Source organism: Patiria miniata, unplaced genomic scaffold (assembly GCF_015706575.1).
Source record: "Patiria miniata isolate m_02_andy unplaced genomic scaffold, ASM1570657v1 HiC_scaffold_14, whole genome shotgun sequence".
Classification (NCBI taxonomy): Eukaryota; Metazoa; Echinodermata; class Asteroidea; order Valvatida; family Asterinidae; genus Patiria; species Patiria miniata.
Window position 1 is genome coordinate 8963653 of NW_024037052.1, and position 18356 is coordinate 8982008.

Below are 18356 nucleotides of genomic sequence, written 5' to 3' on the forward strand. Positions count from 1 at the left end.
TATATTCCACTTCCGTTCAACTTACAAGTAAATACTCACCAACGACTGGAGTTATATTGTTAAAACAACAGAAAATATTGAAAATGACAATACAATCAAGCTGAACTAGATAAAAAGAGGCATTTTCAGTGAAACTCCGCATGTGTACAGCAGGCCAACTTTAACTGCGTACAAATAATGCCAGCAGGTGGTTCTTGTTGCCAGACTAAAACATTAAGGGATCTGACCATTCCATATTTGGCCAAGAATCAGGCTCGCAGCAAGACGGCTGTTTGATGATGCACTATGAGTGGTCCTCAAAAAGGCAAAGCCGAGTGGAGAATGCATGGAACTCGCTCACAGTGCATCATACATCAGCCGTCATCTGGTGCGCGTGTGGTGTCGCTGGTAACCGCAAACCATCATTAGATTGGTTCATCCCTAACTCCCTAGTGCCTTTTACTAGGAACTGGACCAAGTCCATCACAATCCATCAATCACCGTACTTCCAATACAAAACTGTACATTCATGACATAATGGAATCCACCACTGACGCACTGGTTGACATTCATGGACTTGCTACACATGACTTTTATCACAACAGTAGTACAGGAAGCTAGTTAAAATCAATGGGATACCCCTAGCACTGCTCCGGTCATTAGGCACAAGTCCATCATCCTCCATCAATATTTAGTCACGCCGGGCCTTCTGGACAAAGTTCCCCAAAATCCACCTAAATGGGGGGATGGATTTCGACGGAGTTGTGGTGGTAAGGGTTAAAGATATAACAGCCCTCCATGAAATTGGCTCCAGGAACGTGGAAACGGCTTACCTGATTTTTTGCCTGGAGGTCAGCTCCTTTATCAATCAATAATTCAATGGCTTTTGTGCTATTCATCATGGCTGCACAATGTAGTGGGCTGTTCCCCTTCTGCAATTTCAATAAATACTACATATGTAAGGCTGAAAAAATCACAAAAAGTCAGAACTCCAAAGACTTTCAAAAAGAAAAAAAAAATTCTACTTCCCGAGCAGGAGTGACATTTTGTCGATAATCGTCAGAGAAATTGCTCTGACTTATGATCAGGAAAGCAAATTCCAAATCAAATCAAACATTCGAGAAATGTGCCAATTTTATTATGAATTTGCAGGACGGAATATAGAACACTTCACAAACCATCTTCCATAATTTGCTGTGACCCTAACAATATCCCAAAACTCTTTGAAAAGTTTGGCCAAATGCAAGCACCTTCAGAACGGAATCAAGGAGCATGCTTCCCACAAATATTTGGAAAGCAAGATGACTTCTGCTACATTCTGGCCCCTATTGATTATTTTTTTTTTGGCTGGAGAGGATCTTTACCTTAAAGACCTCATCAAGGCGTGCGCCTTTGTCCAAGAGATGTTGAATGGCCTCCACATTATCTCCCACAGCTGCCAAAATCATGGGAACATTCCCATCCTAACACAAAACAAACACAATTGTAATCAAGCTATTCAATGTCATCACAAGTCATCACATGTAATCACAAGTCATCACATGGGAATAACCACAAGTCTCTGATAATAAAGTACTGAACCCTTACTTTCAGAATCCTCTAAATCACTCCAATTTTCAGAGGGATCAAGCCCCATGTCAAATAAATTGGGGGAGTCAGGTTGGAGTAGCGGTAATTTCCTTGCCTTCCACCACTAGTGAACTGGGATTGAATCCCGCCTGGGCCGATATGTAGATTGGGTTTTCAGTCCCTGACTGATTCCGAGGGATTTCCCGGGAATATTCTTTTCGGGTTTTTTTCCTACCTCTAAACTGCAATTTACTTTCAATGCATATGCCTTCCCCCTACAGGTTTCTTCAGGCTTGCAAGTTACAGTGCCGTGGACACTTTTGAGCATAATTATAAATAATAATAATAATACAAACATTGGATTAGACTCTACCGTCCTTTTTCGTCAATTCTGCAAAATCCTTGATTCTGCAAAAATCCTTAACCTTCGGTTACTGTTAAGTTTCAAGTGAATTACATCACATGTTACGCAAATGACCTGCGACATTCAAACAAATATTTGTCACTCTTTATTCCCTGTTGCCATGCGATGTGCATTTTCTTGGGATAGTCTTGATGTACATGTATAATGATAGAACTTACGTCATCTTTGCAGTCATACTTGGCCCCAGCATCCAGTAGTGCTTTGCAGACTGGTGCATTTGACCTGGCTGCATAGTGTAATGCCGTGCTGCCAGTCTAAATTTGTGATAAGTCCACAGAAACCAGAAATTTCAGTCTGGAGAATCTCTGAGAATCTCTTAATATACATCCGCCCATTTGAGTGGGATCTGAACCGTTCATACACTGCATACACCTTACCAAAAAGAGCTTGAATTCGGAAATGAATTGCCATTTTGCAGTAGAGTGGGGAAAAGCCACATTTGAGGGGGATTTTTTTTTTTTTTCAAAAGAAACTCAATCTACAGGGTGAGTAAAAAAAAATGAAACCCGAATGTCAGGACTATTGCTTTAGTGAAGTTCTGTAGCACTTTCAAAATCTAGGCTATGAAAGCCCAATTCATAAGCTTTCTTTTAGAACAAGAAGCAATCAAATCACTTATGTACTTTTCAAGTTACAGAATTTTAAACATGTTAAACACAACCACCATTATAAAGTACTGTCCACGGATCACAAAAAAAGTGTACGTTCTTCCAGCAAAACGAAAACAATTCGCAAACATCCTTATGTGATTTGTTTTCGTTTTGCTGAAAGAACACTTACCTTTTTGTGATTCGTGGACAGAACTTCATAACGGCGGTTGTGTTTAAAATTCCGTAACTTGAAAAGTACATGAGTGATGTGAATGATTCTTGTACTAAAAGAAAGTTTATGAATTCGGGTGATTTACAATGCAGAGCGCCACCAATAGTTTGCCACGGAGAGTTAATTTTTCGCAGTGCATTGTGGAAGATGGTCGACAATTTCGCAGCGCGGGACATTTGAAATTGTTCGTTTTTTCCGGTCAGTAGTTTCGTAAGCGTATGATTCGAGCATATGTTTGCCCTTTTCTTTTCTGAGCATATGGTGATTTTTGGTAAGGCGGCAGAACGCTATGCCCCAATCTATAACAAATTAGCTCAAGTGTCTACTGACACTCATTCAAATGGGCCATATTTGTCGACCGTTAACTTGAAAAGTTGACTCTCCATGGCAAACTCTTGGTGGCACACTGCATTGTGAATCGCCCAAATTAGGCTTTCATATCCTAGAGTTTGAAAGTGCTACATGCAGAACTTCACTTAAACAGAAGTCCCAACATTGGTTTTTGCTTTTTTGACTCACCCTGTATAAGTCCTGTTTTACCTTTCTTGGGGTTTTTGGTTCTGTCAAACATCTCTAAAATCTATTTCATCCTATCTATGACACAACTGCCGGATATTTAAATGCTGTTTTCTATTACAACTTGAAGTGAGTTGGTAGTCTATATTTGCGTTACTGAACTCAGTATCCCTTACAATTGTTGTATACCATTGGAAAGCTGAAGTTCTGCAGAATTCTGATATAAATATCTCAATTCTTAACCACTGAAGGAGGGGTTTAGTTTTGTCGAAAACTTTCGAAAATTGTTAACAGCAAAATTGTCAATGGCAAAATTTTCAACGGCAACATTTTCCAGCCAACTTCTGATACACAGCCAAACGCCACAAATATTGATTCCCAAGAGTGATTTTAACAGTATCAAATGGCGGCCAAAACATGCTCGTTACCACATATAATTCATCTGGTAACAAGCATATTGACGGCCGGCCATTTTGAAAAAGAAATTAAAAGTAATAACACCCCAAAAAATCCCAGTGCTCACACTGCAAAGCTGTCAGACATTTTCCAACTCTAGATGTGCATACCTTGCCAAAAATCGCTATGAGCATTGCTCCATCGATCATTTGATACCAGTGGCCCAATTTTTGGACCAAAACTGATAGCCTAAGCGTTTAGTTTGGCGCAGGTTCTTTCCGTACATACGTACATGATCTATGGCTTCCACGTCAGCTCCAGCTTTGAGCAAAGCTTGGCAATAGCTGACATCCACTCCGGGGAACGTGACTTCATGCAGAGGAGATTCCCCGGTTGACTGCAGGAAAAAATAAAACCCAAATAAAATTATCCCTTCACGTGCACAAATGTGAAATATTCAGTGTTTGTTTTATACAGGGTGAGTAAAAAACAAGGCCCCAAAAATATTTCATATTTAAAAAAAAAAGAGGCACCAAAAATAATGACTGGAAAGCTAATTTCATAAACTACTTTTAGATGAAAAAAATTACTAAAATTGCTCAATCCCTTCAAAGAATATCACCATTTAAATGCAATGAACCTAAAACCTGTTTCGTCCCCCCCCCCAAAGTAATTTATTGTGTGTTCTGACTGTTTGGAACAACAAAAATATGAAACAGAAATCTTGTTTCAGCAACTGTCAACAGCTGTAGTACACAATATCTTTACTAACAACCGTGCTTAGGCACACAGTATGATTTACAACAGCAACTTTTTTAAAAGGTGGGCCTTCAAAAGGACTTTGTTTGATATTTTTAACTTTTAAACCGAGGTTTTATAGCTGGTAATGTTTGAAGACAATTTTTACGAAGATTCTTGAAACTGCATTTTTCCAGTGCAGTAATTGCAACATTTCCATAGCAACTTATTTTTTTGGGATAAAATACATGCCACTCACGTTGAACTGTACATTGACATTTGCTCCCGCATCGATGAGCACCTGACAGCACTGCGGAGCCTTTGATTGGTCCTTCCGTTACCAATTTGGTAACGGAAGGACGTGATTTAATTAATTGTAATTAAAAAACGAGAAGTACAGCAGTGTCGGTTATAATGTCATATTGAAGGCCTACCTAAACTTGCTTTGCACAATAACTTTCAATGCATTCATACTGCAAGTTTTAAAAATAAATTAAAAATATGTATTTTTTCGGTAACGGAAGGACATTTTCGAAGGCTGAAATATTAGAAGTCACTGAAGCGAAACAAATTACGCAAAACATTAAAAACAAGTTTCAGTCAGTTTTTCAAGGCCAATACTTTCTCATGACAGAAACTGATGGCATTAGTACATATTTTGTGTGTGTATTGGTAGAATACTTTCATATCACTATTAATCACATTTTTAGGATTAAAACAGGATTATTACGTAATCCTATTTTTTGGTACCGAAATGTATCAAAAATCAAATTCCGACTTCAAATCTTGCAAATATAGACTTTAGCTTTCATTTGATGCCAAATTTGTTTAAGTCACATGAATTTGAATTTTTTGGTGTCATGTCCACTTTGGTGTGGAATTGCCCTCAACTTACATGTACCTTAATTGGTCGTGGAACGTTAATTGACAGCATTAGTGTCTTCTGTAGGTTTTATATGAATTAATCCCTAATCCCTATGATCTCATAATAAATACAAGATTTTTATTGTCTTAGCCATTGTGACCTTGACCCTTGACCTTTCGACCCCCAATGCGATAGGCCTATTTGAATTACCAAGAACGATCCACAAACCAAATTTGAAGTTCACATGTAAAGTATTTCTCAAGTTATCGCGCTGACAAAATTTCTTTTGTTTTAGCCACTGTGACCTTGACCCTTGACCTTTTGGCCCCAAATGCAATAGGCTTCTTAGGATTGCCAAGGACAATCCACAACCAAATTTGAAGTTCATATGTGAAGTATTTCTCAAGTTATCGCGCTGACAAAATTTCTATTGTTTCAGCCACTGTGTCCTTGACCCTTGACCTTTCAGCCCCAAATGCAATAGGCTTCTTAGAATTACCTAGAACAATACACAAACCAAATTTGAAGTTCATATGTAAAGTATTTCTCAAGTTATCGTGCTGACAAAATTTCTTTTGTTTTAGTCACTGTGACCTTGACCCTTGACCTTTCGGCCCCAAATGCAAAAGGGTTCTTAGGATTACTAAGAACAATACACAAACCAAATTTGAAGTTCATATGTTAAGTATTTCTCAAGTTATCGCGCTGACAAGATTTGTCCGGACACACACACACACACACACCCACCGTCTTTTTTTACTATAGGCCTGAGGTCAACTATTGTGTTTTCCTTTGTCCCTCTAATATAACACTTTCCCATAGACTAAGCACATAACCGTACGATCGAGGACCGGTTTTAACAATAGGCACCGTCGTCCGAGGGTCAAAGGCTCCTTTGTGCTCCTTCTGTTGTCTGTCCTCGAGCGTATAATACAATACAAGAGCACACACACCCACTCTCAAATTTGTATCCTTGTGGAGACATTTCTTTGTTGTCGTGTAGTAAAGTGTTCAATTTTGAAAGTGAAGTTTCAAAATGCCCTTATTTTAACCAGAATTAGTTTCCTTGGCTGAAATTTGGACTTAATATCCCTTTTCTAAAACTCTTCCATTTGCGACAGATCAACCCACCTTGGAAATTCCTAGTTTTTGAGTAAAACCCATATATCTATTTCGTGAAAACCTTGTGGAGACCTATTCATCTATAGAAATTGCCCTGTGGAGACCTTTACAATGTTTTGTTCCCTATTGTGTGTGTGTCTCCACAAGGATACGAATTTGTAGTCACACCCACCCACACCGGTTTACGTTACATACCTTGTGTGGACATTCCTTTGTTTTTGTGTAGTAAGAAAACTCGGTACAAAAAATAACTTTACTTAAACTGTGAAAACTCTTTTAACCCAATTTTTTTTCTATGATTCCCTATAGTGTTTCTCTTCATTCTGCTACACATAAACCTAACCCAAAAATGCCCCTAAACCTGTTTTCCAGAAAGGGCAAAACGTTATGTGGACACGGCTTAGTCCACATAACGTTAACACAACCTGCATTATGTGGACATCTTTTGTTCACAAGTCCACATAGGGAATGTAAGACAAACTCACCCACACACCCACCCACACACACACACACACCCACCCACCCACGGAAGGACAAGGCGGAAACAGTATGCCCCTTCGGCTTCGCCGGGCATAAACAAGGGGGGAGGTGAAAGGGAGGGGGAGTGAAAAAGGTGTGAAAGTGGTTGGGGGGTGGGTGCATGGTGGAGGGGGGCGTGGCCCCCCCAAAAAATAGTGATTTAAGCTATTTCCTTTTAAAGCACCTCTATCTTTAGTGAGATCCAGATCACTATCCCCCACTACCAAAACCAATACATAAATAAATAAAATAAATAAACATACAGTAAAAACTTGGTCTGTGATCCAAAATCTACTTACTGAACAAGATCTGTCTTTCCCCTTCGTTTAACTGTCTTACAAATTATACCCAAGTCTGTGCAAATATTTTAAGATACTGGCTTCTTGATTTCTTATTATTTGGTCACCACCTTGGCTGGCCCTTTTTGACGGAGATTCTTGTAAAAGAAAAGCGGAACAAGGTTGGACTCACATTGATCTGTGCGTTGACATCGGCCCCAGCATCCAGCAGGAGTTTACAGGCCTCTGGGCTCTTCTGAGCTGCATAGTGCAGGGGCTGTCTGCCTTCCTACAACATAAACAACAGCACATATGCATGAATCATTAGACCTTTGGCATCCAGTGACCATCTTTGGGGTCACGCTGTCCACATCCCACGAGAAAGTTTCTGAGTTAGGAAGCTCGAAACACTGCTTGTTTGGGTGTCCTTTTGTTTACATTATTTATCTTGTGTCTAAAACCCTACGATATACCAGCCATGTGGTTGTGAAGGTCAACATGCACATGGACATGTGGATGTTTGCAGGAGAAATCTTTGAAAATCAATTTCTCCTGTTTGGAAGACCGTATCTTCATGCAACTTTCAGGGTTTATTTCCCTTATAAATGATCCAACTATGTGCTTAAAATCGTTTTGATATGTCGTTGAAATTGGCAAAATAGGCTTGGGTACGTCAATTTTTCAAAGCTCTAACACATGGCACTTGCAATATCTGTCAATCTTTTCAAACCTCATGAATATTAATAAGGTTCCTATCCATTATGGTGAGCAGTAAACATTTGCAATAGCGCCTCCTTCACAAGTTTTTAATAAATATCACCCTTTTTGCCAGCTTCCATTGGTCGATACCGAGACCCACGCGAAGACATGCCGAGTCACGCTAATGAATATGCTAATATGCGCTTCGTCATTGTTGCCCCAAAATCGGCCAAACTGAAAACCATGCGCATGAGTTCGGTCGGAAAATATGCTCGTCAACATTTTCCTTGGAGATAGTTCAAAGTGTAACAGAAGTGTTTGCAACAACAGATTAAGTGGAAATTTGGAATATACAGTACTTAGATGATATTAGTGTTCAATTATTTGTGAAGTAACAACTTGTGGGGATTCCTAGAAATTGAGATAAATAGATAGATTTGGGGACCTTTTCGAACGATTTGATAATTTAACCTTTCAATCAAGACTGAACATATTTTCTGAAAAAACACAACATTCAAAAGCCATGTTTTTTTTTGGGCTGCATGAATTTCACTGCTCTGATGGCAGCGCCCATGTACGTAATCGGTTTAACTTTTTTGAACAATGGCGATGCATAGGCTTTCGCAACCACAAGGCTGTATTCCAGTGGTTTAATGGTTTAATCCTTTGTTGATTTGAATTCCAGTGTTGGAGTCGAGTTCTCAAATCCGAGTATAGAGTATAGAGTACTTTAGTGGCTGACTCCTGCATGGCCAACCCTTCCAGTGCACGAAAGATACCAGAGAATGAGTTTCTTCTTTGCTCCAGATCAGTGACCAATGAAGTGAGAGGATCGGCTCATCAATATGCATGAGATGCAAATGATTGTAATACTCACTGTGTCCCCTGACTCCACTGCAGACACATCAGCTTTTGCGGCCAATAACACTGGGATGGCTGATGGGTTTGACATAGCCGCAGCATGCAGAGGTGTTGAACCATTCTGGAATCAAACGAAAAACAAATGATTCACACCAACTCTGTATATTTTTTTGAAGACAGCTAAATCAAGTTTATGGGAAAAAATTGAGATTCACCATATAGCGGGTACACAAGGCTGGAATGTTTAAGAGTAAACAACAGTCACTTTATTGATTTTAACTGCAAGGACGGCTTGGCACAGTATGCAAGTTTACATGGGGGGGGGGGGGGGTTCACAAGATCTTAATAGCTAACACAAAGTCCGGAGACTTCATATGCAAAATTCAGTGATAATTTAGAAATATTTATGAGACCTACGTCGTCGGCCTGGTTGACATTTGCACCCGCTTCAAGGAGAATCTTGCAGGATTCAGTGTTCCGTTCAGCAGCGGCGATCAACGCAGTGGCACCATTCTGGAAGTTGGACATAAAAATTTAAGAATTTTCAGGAGGAAAAAAATATAGGCAAGTTATCTGATGCTTCCGTCACACATGAGGAATTGAGGGAAAAAAGGCTCCGAGAGTGCATCTGTTTCTGTGAGGTTCCGGTGTTGTAGTCAAGAGTAACGAGTACAGCCGAGTTCTTAGGCTGCAGAGAAAGATTACAAGTGCGAGTACTTCTGAGGACAAGAACAGGTCTCCGCATACAAGTTCTTGGACCACCGAATACGAGTATGAGTACTTGTATTTCCGAGTACCAGCACGAGTCCTAGTACATTGTGCTTGAAGCCAAAAATTATGTGTTAATTACTTGTGATAAAAAACTACGGACAGTCTTTGTAAGCATTTTTCAATAATTTGAAACTCATTTTCTTTAATCTTCAATAGCAGTCCCAAATCAAAGTGTTTTCAAAGGAAATGAGACTAGAAAATTTAGGTCATTTAATAAAATTAAGTGTTGAAGTTGAGTACTTTTTCCGGGTACATGGAGTTAGGTTGCCGGGTACGAGTAGGAGTACGCAAGCATAGGTCTCCGAGAACAAGTACTTCCCGAGTACAAGAATGAGTACGAGTACTCTAGAAAAGGTACTTAAGTAGTACTCAAGTATTAGTACCAAGTACGAGTACTACAACACTAAGAGGCACAAAGTACACGTACTGACCGAATTTCATTGGTGGATTAAGCAAAACGCGTAAGAGGTTAGGATAAAAGGTTGCTATAGTAACCTTGCTATACGTCAAGTTGATGTCGGCTCCTTTGTCCAGAAGGACTCTGCACATCCCTGGGGAACTGAAAGCTGCTCGGATCAGCAATGTAAAGCCTCCAAACATGAGCTGCCAGTGGGAAAACAAAACATACACCATTTAATATGATGGAGTTTTGCATTGGGAGGATGTACAGCGTCAGTAAAAAAAACCTGAAACCCAAATGTCGGGACCACTGTTTAAGCGAAGTTCTGCATGTAGCACTTTCAAAATCTAAGATATGAAATCCCAATTCATAAGCTTTCTTTTAGTACAAGAATCATTCGAATCACTCATGTACTTCTCAAGTTACAGAATTTCAAACACAACCACCGTTTTATAAAGTTCTGTCCACGGATCACAAAAACATAAGTGTTCTTTCAGCAAAACGAAAACAAATCACACAGGAATGTGTGTGAATCGTTTTGGTTTTGCTGGAAGGACACACACCTTTTTGTGATCCGTGGACAGAACTTTAAAAATGTAGTGGTGTTTAAATTCAGTTACTTAAAGTGATTTGAATGATTCTTGTACAAGAAAGTGTATGAATTGGGCTTTCATATCCTAAATTTTGAAAGTGCTACATGCAGAACTTCAATAAAACAAAAATGTCCCAACATTTGGGGTTTGTTTTTTTTACTTACCCCGTACATGTAAATTCAGAACTGGGCTTTTACCCATTACCACCATTTATAACAGTGGTGTCAGTCAGCTTGTTAAAGAAAAAGAAGGAAAAAAATATATGCATCTTTCCTTCCACATAGAAATAAACTATTTAAAAACCTGTCAAATGAAAGACATACATGTATATGCACAACTAGCTAAAGGGCCACGAGAATGTCCAGCATGGCTTCTACATGGAAGCAGTGCTCTACATAGGTAGCATTTCAACCTGGTCAGGACCTGGGTTTACCCAGGAAGAAAATCCAAAAATTTACACCGACCCATTTCAGTCACAAAGAAGTGAATGGTGGGCCTTGCTAACCTGAACCTATATTAAAATAGATCCAGTTCTGTTCATGACATCATGGTTGACTTCAATATGGGCAGGCGAAACAATAGGGTCTATTACGCGTGAACAGATTTGCTGATTAATTAGGAAAAGACCCCGCCTCTTGACTTCCTAGATTTTGTCCAATCAGTGAGCGCTTTCTAAATCGGGTCTTCGGTCATTCACCCGTTGCGAGTCATAGACAATGGATAAAACAAAAATGTCACGCACTCTGCATCATGTTACGGGATATCTTGCCCGGCTGTTGTTGTATTACAAAACACTGCATTCGAATTGACCAATCAAACCATTTAGTCCTGATTTAGGAATAAAATGACATCACGATTTAGCAAAATCAACTCCGATTGGCTGGCGCGCGGCTTGCATATACCTGCGTGTCAAGATATATCAGATGTTATACAAGAGATTGGCTCAGTTAATAAGAGGTGAAATACTCAGACGATAGCTGAATCACAAATTCAAATCAAAAACATTACGAAACGAATTTTGTACTAGACGCAAGTTTGTAAAAACAATAGTGATCAGAAAATCTCTCCCACATGCTAATTCACCTTGCCTCTGAAATTCACATCAATATCATAATCCTCCAACAGTTGTGTTGCCACAGCGACGTTGTCTTCATGGATAGCTTTCAGAAGCCTGTATGGCGCCCTTTCCGCTGGTGATAATGCACTGTATTTTGAAGACATTCTGAGACGATACCTGCAAGATATATTGAGAAAACATTATGAACTTTGTGATTATTAGAAATGAAACCAACTGTGGTGGAAATTTGAAAAGTGTGATCGGTCCGTATGATTCGCGGTCCGTCAAACTTGTCCAAGATGTTACCAGGACGATAGCGCTGCCACCAGGCGGAAAATTTATAGGCCCTAAACCCCCGGAGTTCCGCCTCACCGGTTTAGTATTTCTTAATCTGCGTCTAAAGTTCGTAGTCAAAATATATGACCCAGTGAAGAAGCAATAAGTGAAGTGACAAACAGTCTTACTAGTTCCTAAGGACTGACTCAAGAAAGATACACCTCAGGCAAATCTTCAACACAACTCGAAAACTAGCAATTTAATTCAAAACTGAACAACAGTCAAAAGAACAATGCCAAGGATGAGCTTAAACATAGAATTAATTCAAAGCTGAGAAAATACAGTAAATGGCAGTGCACTTTGCACTGGTGAGGAACGAGTCTAGGGGCCTAATCTCTGGAATTTATTTACCCGAAGGGAGGGCCAAAAACTTAATCTAAAGTGTTGAAATAGGTAAAGATAAAGGAAATACAACTTTCTACTCTTATAAATCTCAGTTTTATAATCTAAAATCAGAAATATTCTTTAAAAACTTTAGGCCAATCCTAACAGATTTTAGAAACAAGGAGGCGGCCATGTTGGATTTACCCTAACTCTATTTTTAGCACACACAAACACATGGCAGTGGCAGTGCATGAAAACAGCTGACGGTTGGTGAATACTTGCGATAAAATAAGTCATCAAACAGTTATAATAGTGGATGGAAGCTAATAAAAAGTTACCCAGGCGTACAGGTGAGTCCAAGAAAATGACCAGAGTGGCATTTTTGTCACACAACTATGCAACAGCTAAAATTATAACACACCTGTTGCTTGTTCTTTATCACGTGTGATTCACTAATATAGGAAATAGCTTTCAAAATCTAGGATATGTAAAGCCCAATTCATGAGCTTTCTTTTAGTATAAGAATCATTTAAATCACTCATGTACATTTTAAGTTACCATGGATGGTTACAGAATAACAACGTTTTAAAGTTCTTTCAGCAAAACGAAAACAATCCACATAGCGATGAACGTAAAACATATGTACATGTATTTGGTTGAGGGGCTTTCCTTCATGAAAATACTCTGCATCTATTCAATCCTCTAAAATATGCCTTTATAGGCCAAATTAAATCCTTAAGTTTATTTTAACAATTTTCGCTTTCGTCACAAAAAGTGTGAAGGATATGCCTTTTCCATTTTTTCCTATATGACAACAATGAAAATTTAAAGTTGATAAAATGGTTGAAACTTCCCTAAAGATTGTGCAGTGCGTTAAAGGGAATATACAACATTTGCAAACATCGAAAAATAAAACTACCAAGTTTTTGCGAAATACCTTAATAGGATGTTGGTAAATGACAGTCTAAAGCATCCTGTAAAATTATGGCACCTGGTATACTGTCATTTTCAAGAAAAGTGGTATTTTTGTATCAATTTCCAACGCTGATCGGCCGATCAGCGTTGGAAACAACTGGCTTTTTTTTCAAATACTGGCCCCAATTGACCATTGCACTTGTTTGCAATCGATTACAAACCTATGAACGGGTACGAGCCAGCTAGACTGGTTCCCTGACCTTACAATTCCCCAATGTATGTAAACTGCTCTGTTTCTGGAACCAGACTACAGGAAATGATCGTTTTTCTTGGTTTTTATAGCATTTTCGAACCCAAAACCTCCAAAAAGTCAGTGTAACTATATTTGCTTTATATTTCCAACCCCCCAATTCCATCCATTTCTGAAAATTACAGCAAAAGCAAATGATGTATATTCCCTTTAATTGTAGTTGCTGTACAACATAATGATCACATTCCATGAAAGAAATTCAACATCTGAAACCTTTTGTTTCGCAATTTTCAAAAGGCCCAAAGTAGACACTTACAAAAGAATGACCCATACAATTGCACAATTAACAAAAGTGAAATCTTCCCTGCATAACTTATTCTGTATCTAGACCGAAGCACTTCGCATTTACGAATGCATTGTGCACTATATGAATTCCAGTTTATAGCTGCAAAAGTTGCACCGCAATGATTGGTGATTTCATCATTTAATATTGCACTCTGGTCGCATAAATCTCATCCGGCATTCTAACATGCAGACATGTCTAAAGAGCAACTTTTAATCAACACAACGCTCATGTGAACGTACAAGCAAGCATGGCAAGGCGCACTCTGAATCACATGGCACCAACAGTAAACCGCTTAGGAAAATCGTCATTTCTACCCAAACATGCCCAAGAAAAAAAAGAAAAGTTCAAAAATTACAAACAAATGTGTCATGACATTATATTGACACGCAAGAAGAAGATTATATTGGGAGAAGTCTGCTGGGAGCAACTATAGAATGCAGGGCCATGCCAAGGCAAGGTTTTTTTCCCTGCTTGGAGGCGTGGATCGAGGCCGGCGATGTGAGGATAGGAGTAATACCAAGGCCAAAAAAAAAAAATATTCGGTGTCTGGTCAGACCAAAGTTCCGGAATTGACGCGGTGACGCTTTTTTTTTTCTTCTTCAAGCTTGGATTGTACAGACAAGGTGGGGTACTATTTTGCTTTTTTGGTGTCCTCATGTACATTGGTGTCCTCCATAATTTGCCTTGGTGCTTTCGATCATTTTCCTTGGTGCAATTTCCCATTCCTTGGTGCTCTTTGGTAAAACAAATTGAGGAGGTGCGGAAATAGAGGGCGCTGTTGGAGCTACCGCGGAACTTTTTGGGAAAAAAAAGATCGACGCGCGCGCTGACCAGAGACCGACTTATTTTTTTTTTTGGCCTAATAGGCTACAATATAATAATATGCAAACCTGCAAAAGTGCTTAGTACAGCGAATGCACTTGTCTTCTCATCAATGATCAGAAGGGAGGGCGCGCTTGTAAATGTGTCGGGGCACGGAGCCACGGAGTTGCGGAGTCGCATAGACCAGACGCGGGGCACTGGAGGCGCGGAGTCACAGAGACTCGCGCCACCGATAGAGGACGCAATTCTCGGCAGAATTTTTTTGAGAGCGAAGCATCCATATCCATTTTTAATTTCCTCGCAAAGGAAGGGAGGAGGGCGACGAGGCACTGGAGTCGCAGAGGCGCGGAGACGCAGGGCACTGGAGTCGCGGAGTCGCGGAGTCGAGAGACGCGGGGCACTGGAGTCGCGGAGGCGCGGAGTCGTCGCGCGCCGATAGAGGGCGCAATTCTTGGAGGTAGGTCGACTGCGGCTCCACGCCTCCACGCAGCCGTACAGAGGCGCAGATGTAGAGTGTAGTGGCCCTGCATTCTATAGTTGTACCGTCTGCTGTAGGTTAAAAAGGTCATTTTGACTTTGAGTAATAAAAAAACACCCTTGACTAGAATTTAATCGAAACTAAACAGGCCGGGGCCCTACAGTCGATCGAGTCATTGACAGTACCCTACCATGCCTACCTGACTACACTAATAATCGCCTGTGTTTCAAGTTGCCCAATTTCCGGACACCAGCTTTAGAATAGGCCCTAGGTCAACTCGGACCCAAACCAAGTCGGACTCATGCCAAGTTGGACTCATGCCAACTCGGACCCATGCCAACTCGGACCCACGACCAACTCGGACCCACGACCAACTCGGACCCACGACCAACTCGGACCCACGACCAACTCGGACCCACTACCAACTCGGACCCACTACCAACTCGGACCCAAGCACGACCAACTCGGACCCAACAATGACTCAATCTTTAGTTTCAGAGATTATATTTATAGGTGATCTTAATGTTAGTGCTTATAGTGAAGATATTCTGTAACTACATTGGGCAGAATGGGGCTTTTAGTTTTGTTGTTTTCTTGTATTGCCGATGTGTGGAGCGCTATTTTATAATGCGTACAGTAAATACTGTTGCTAAACGCTTATCGTTTTGAACGTCATGAAACTAAACGTGCTTAGCTTTTTGAAACCGTGACCTGTGAAGCTAAACCAAGAGGTATTAATAGCGTAAAGTATAGGTTAGGCCGTATCGTATGTCATTTGTACAACTTGATATATACGTGCTTTTTCAAAATCTCAATTTTCTTTTCCAAACGAAATTCAAAGGATTATTATTTTCAGTAAAAAATACTATACTTGTTTGTTTTTGCAGGCCTTTAATTGTGCCGTGTAACAAGTGGTTTTAAGTGGCACATTTTGTTTCAGTGAGGAAGTTATTAATTTGAAATAACTATTTAGGCCTTTCATTTCATGTAATTGTTTGGGTTTTTTTAATTCACATGCTGGCTTTGAATTTTGTGGGATTTTTTTATGAATCCGTTTAACTTTTAATAATTTTTTGATTTAACTTTTTCCCCCCGTGGAACATCATAGTGGAACATACTAGCAGCTACCTGTAAGGCCTTGAAGGATAATCTTCCCAGAGCTCCAATACTCCTTTTTGATGATTGACATTGCATCTATTTGTAGGGGATTAAACTTGATCATTTTTTAATTCACATGCTGGCTTTGAATTTTGTGGGTTTTTTTACGAATCCGATTAAGTTTTTATACTTTTTTGATTTAACTTTTTTGTTTAATATGGAACCTTCGTTTTTCTTGCAGTGTATGCAATGGTGTTTATGTGGTTTATTTTTTTAAAATAGAGATTAGAATAGACTTCGTTTTTATGTCTTATTTATTTTATTTATTGATTTCTAATGTTTACTTATAATGATATGTTTGAAAGTGTTTATGTTTTAATGCCATACTTTTCAATTTTATTTTTCTATGAAGATCTGTTCTTAATTTGTATACTCGTTACATTGAAGTTTGGAGTAAAAACGAAATAAATTGCTGTTAAATTTAGCAAGATGGTGTGAACGATGTCAATTAATATGTTTGAATGAAAATAAATAATTGGTTAAACTTTTAAAGCAAAATATGTTTTAATGGAAACAAATAAAAATAATAAATAATTAATTACACTTTTAAAGCGCATTTCAAAATAGCATTTTAATGCGCTTTACAACGACAAAAATGTTATACTGCTGCAATACAGATATGAGATAATTTACCTTACAATTACAATGAAAATTTATACTAAACAGCATCACTGTAATAACAGATGAGACGTGGACAAACTTTATGAAATGAATGATTGAAAACGATGTCGAATAATTGAAAATGATGGGTCCGAGTTGGTCATGCATGGGTCCGAGTTGGTTGTGGGTCCGAGTTGGTTGTGGGTCCGAGTTGGTCGTGGGTCCGAGTTGGTAGTGGGTCCGAGCTGGCATGGGTCCGAGTTGGTAGTGGGTCCGAGTTGGCATGGGTCCGAGTTGGTTTGGGTCCGAGTTGGATCGAAACCGGCCCTAATTTTGTTTCCACTAGATGTGGTTTCACTTTCAGTCATCTCCCAGTTTATAGATAAGAGGGTGATCTTAACTGACTTACGGTACGGTTCTGTAAAAAGGCCAGATATGGCGGAGCTTCTTCCAACTTAATTCTATTTCTAGCTCGTAAACCGCTGTGTGGAACTACTGCAGCAGCCTAGTCTAGGGCAAAGGTAGGGGGGCGGGCCGGCTAGCTAGACGCTGTTCTTGTTTACCGTTCATATGACGTTTGCTACCGCGCGATAACCGGCCACCGCAAGAGGGCGCTATCACGACCAACCAATATAATTCCCCAATTATGTCAAGTACTTACCTGCAATATAATTGGAATTATATAAGACAATGGAGGAGAGACTAGACTCACCCTGTATAATTGTACCTTGTATTGCAATCTAACCACCCTTTGAAGCTAATGGAATAGTCCTCATTAGGTATTCAAAGTTCGAAGAATAGCGCTCTATTCAAACTTGAAGAATAGCTTGCTATGTGCACGTGTACCCCTCGCTCGAGTGCTGGATCGTCTTTTTGAAGCTTGAGGAGCAATGATGACTGGCGGAGGCGACCTGTGACCTGATTTAGTTCTCGGGCGGGAGTCAAGGTGCCTGTAAGCACACAAAACATAAAAAAGGGAGGGAGACTGAGTCTCTCCTCCATTGTCTTATATAATTCCAATTATATTGCAGGTAAGTACTTTACATAATTGGGGAATTATATTACGCCAATTCCGGAGAGACTCACCCTGTATACTTCAAAGCCGGTCATCAAGGTGCCGATGCCAGAACTGCTTGACCAAACTCCGTCTGAGATAATCTTCTGTTGTAGAAGTTGGCAAAAGTAGTCACGGATGACCAGTCTGCCGTTTTCAGGATGTCTTGAGTTGTTACCCCTGCACTTGCAGCAGCTGAGGTAGATGCACCCCTGGTTGAATGGGCCTTGAAACATGAAGTATCAACGCCAGCTTCTTTGAGTACATCTTTTAACCATCTGGAGACTGTGGATGACACTACCGGGTGGTAGGGTTTGGAGTGTGACAGCAGGAGCTGAGTCATGCTAGAGTTCCCATTTTTTCTAATATGAGAAGTCCTGTTGAGGTATTCCTGCAAAGTGCGTACTGGGCAAAAGTTTCTGTTAGCTTGAAAGCGAGCAATTTCTATATCGTGGAAGGGTTTG

At 39.8% G+C, this 18356-nt stretch overlaps 1 protein-coding gene across 1 annotated transcript in view; it reads right to left on the minus strand.

Annotated features, from left to right (window-relative positions):
- LOC119722013 (ankyrin-2-like) overlaps positions 1-17402 on the minus strand; it is a 33811-nt gene extending 16409 nt beyond the window's left edge. The window contains exons 1-10 of the mRNA XM_038191990.1: positions 17248-17402; positions 11636-11786; positions 10055-10162; positions 9206-9301; positions 8805-8909; positions 7422-7517; positions 3999-4103; positions 2131-2226; positions 1344-1442; positions 813-911 (exon numbers count right to left, since the gene is read on the minus strand). Coding sequence (XP_038047918.1) covers positions 813-911; positions 1344-1442; positions 2131-2226; positions 3999-4103; positions 7422-7517; positions 8805-8909; positions 9206-9301; positions 10055-10162; positions 11636-11773 — 942 coding nt within the window. The 5' untranslated portion in view covers positions 11774-11786; positions 17248-17402. The remainder of the gene's footprint in view (positions 1-812; positions 912-1343; positions 1443-2130; positions 2227-3998; positions 4104-7421; positions 7518-8804; positions 8910-9205; positions 9302-10054; positions 10163-11635; positions 11787-17247) is intronic.
- Between the last annotated feature and the right edge of the window lie 954 nt (positions 17403-18356).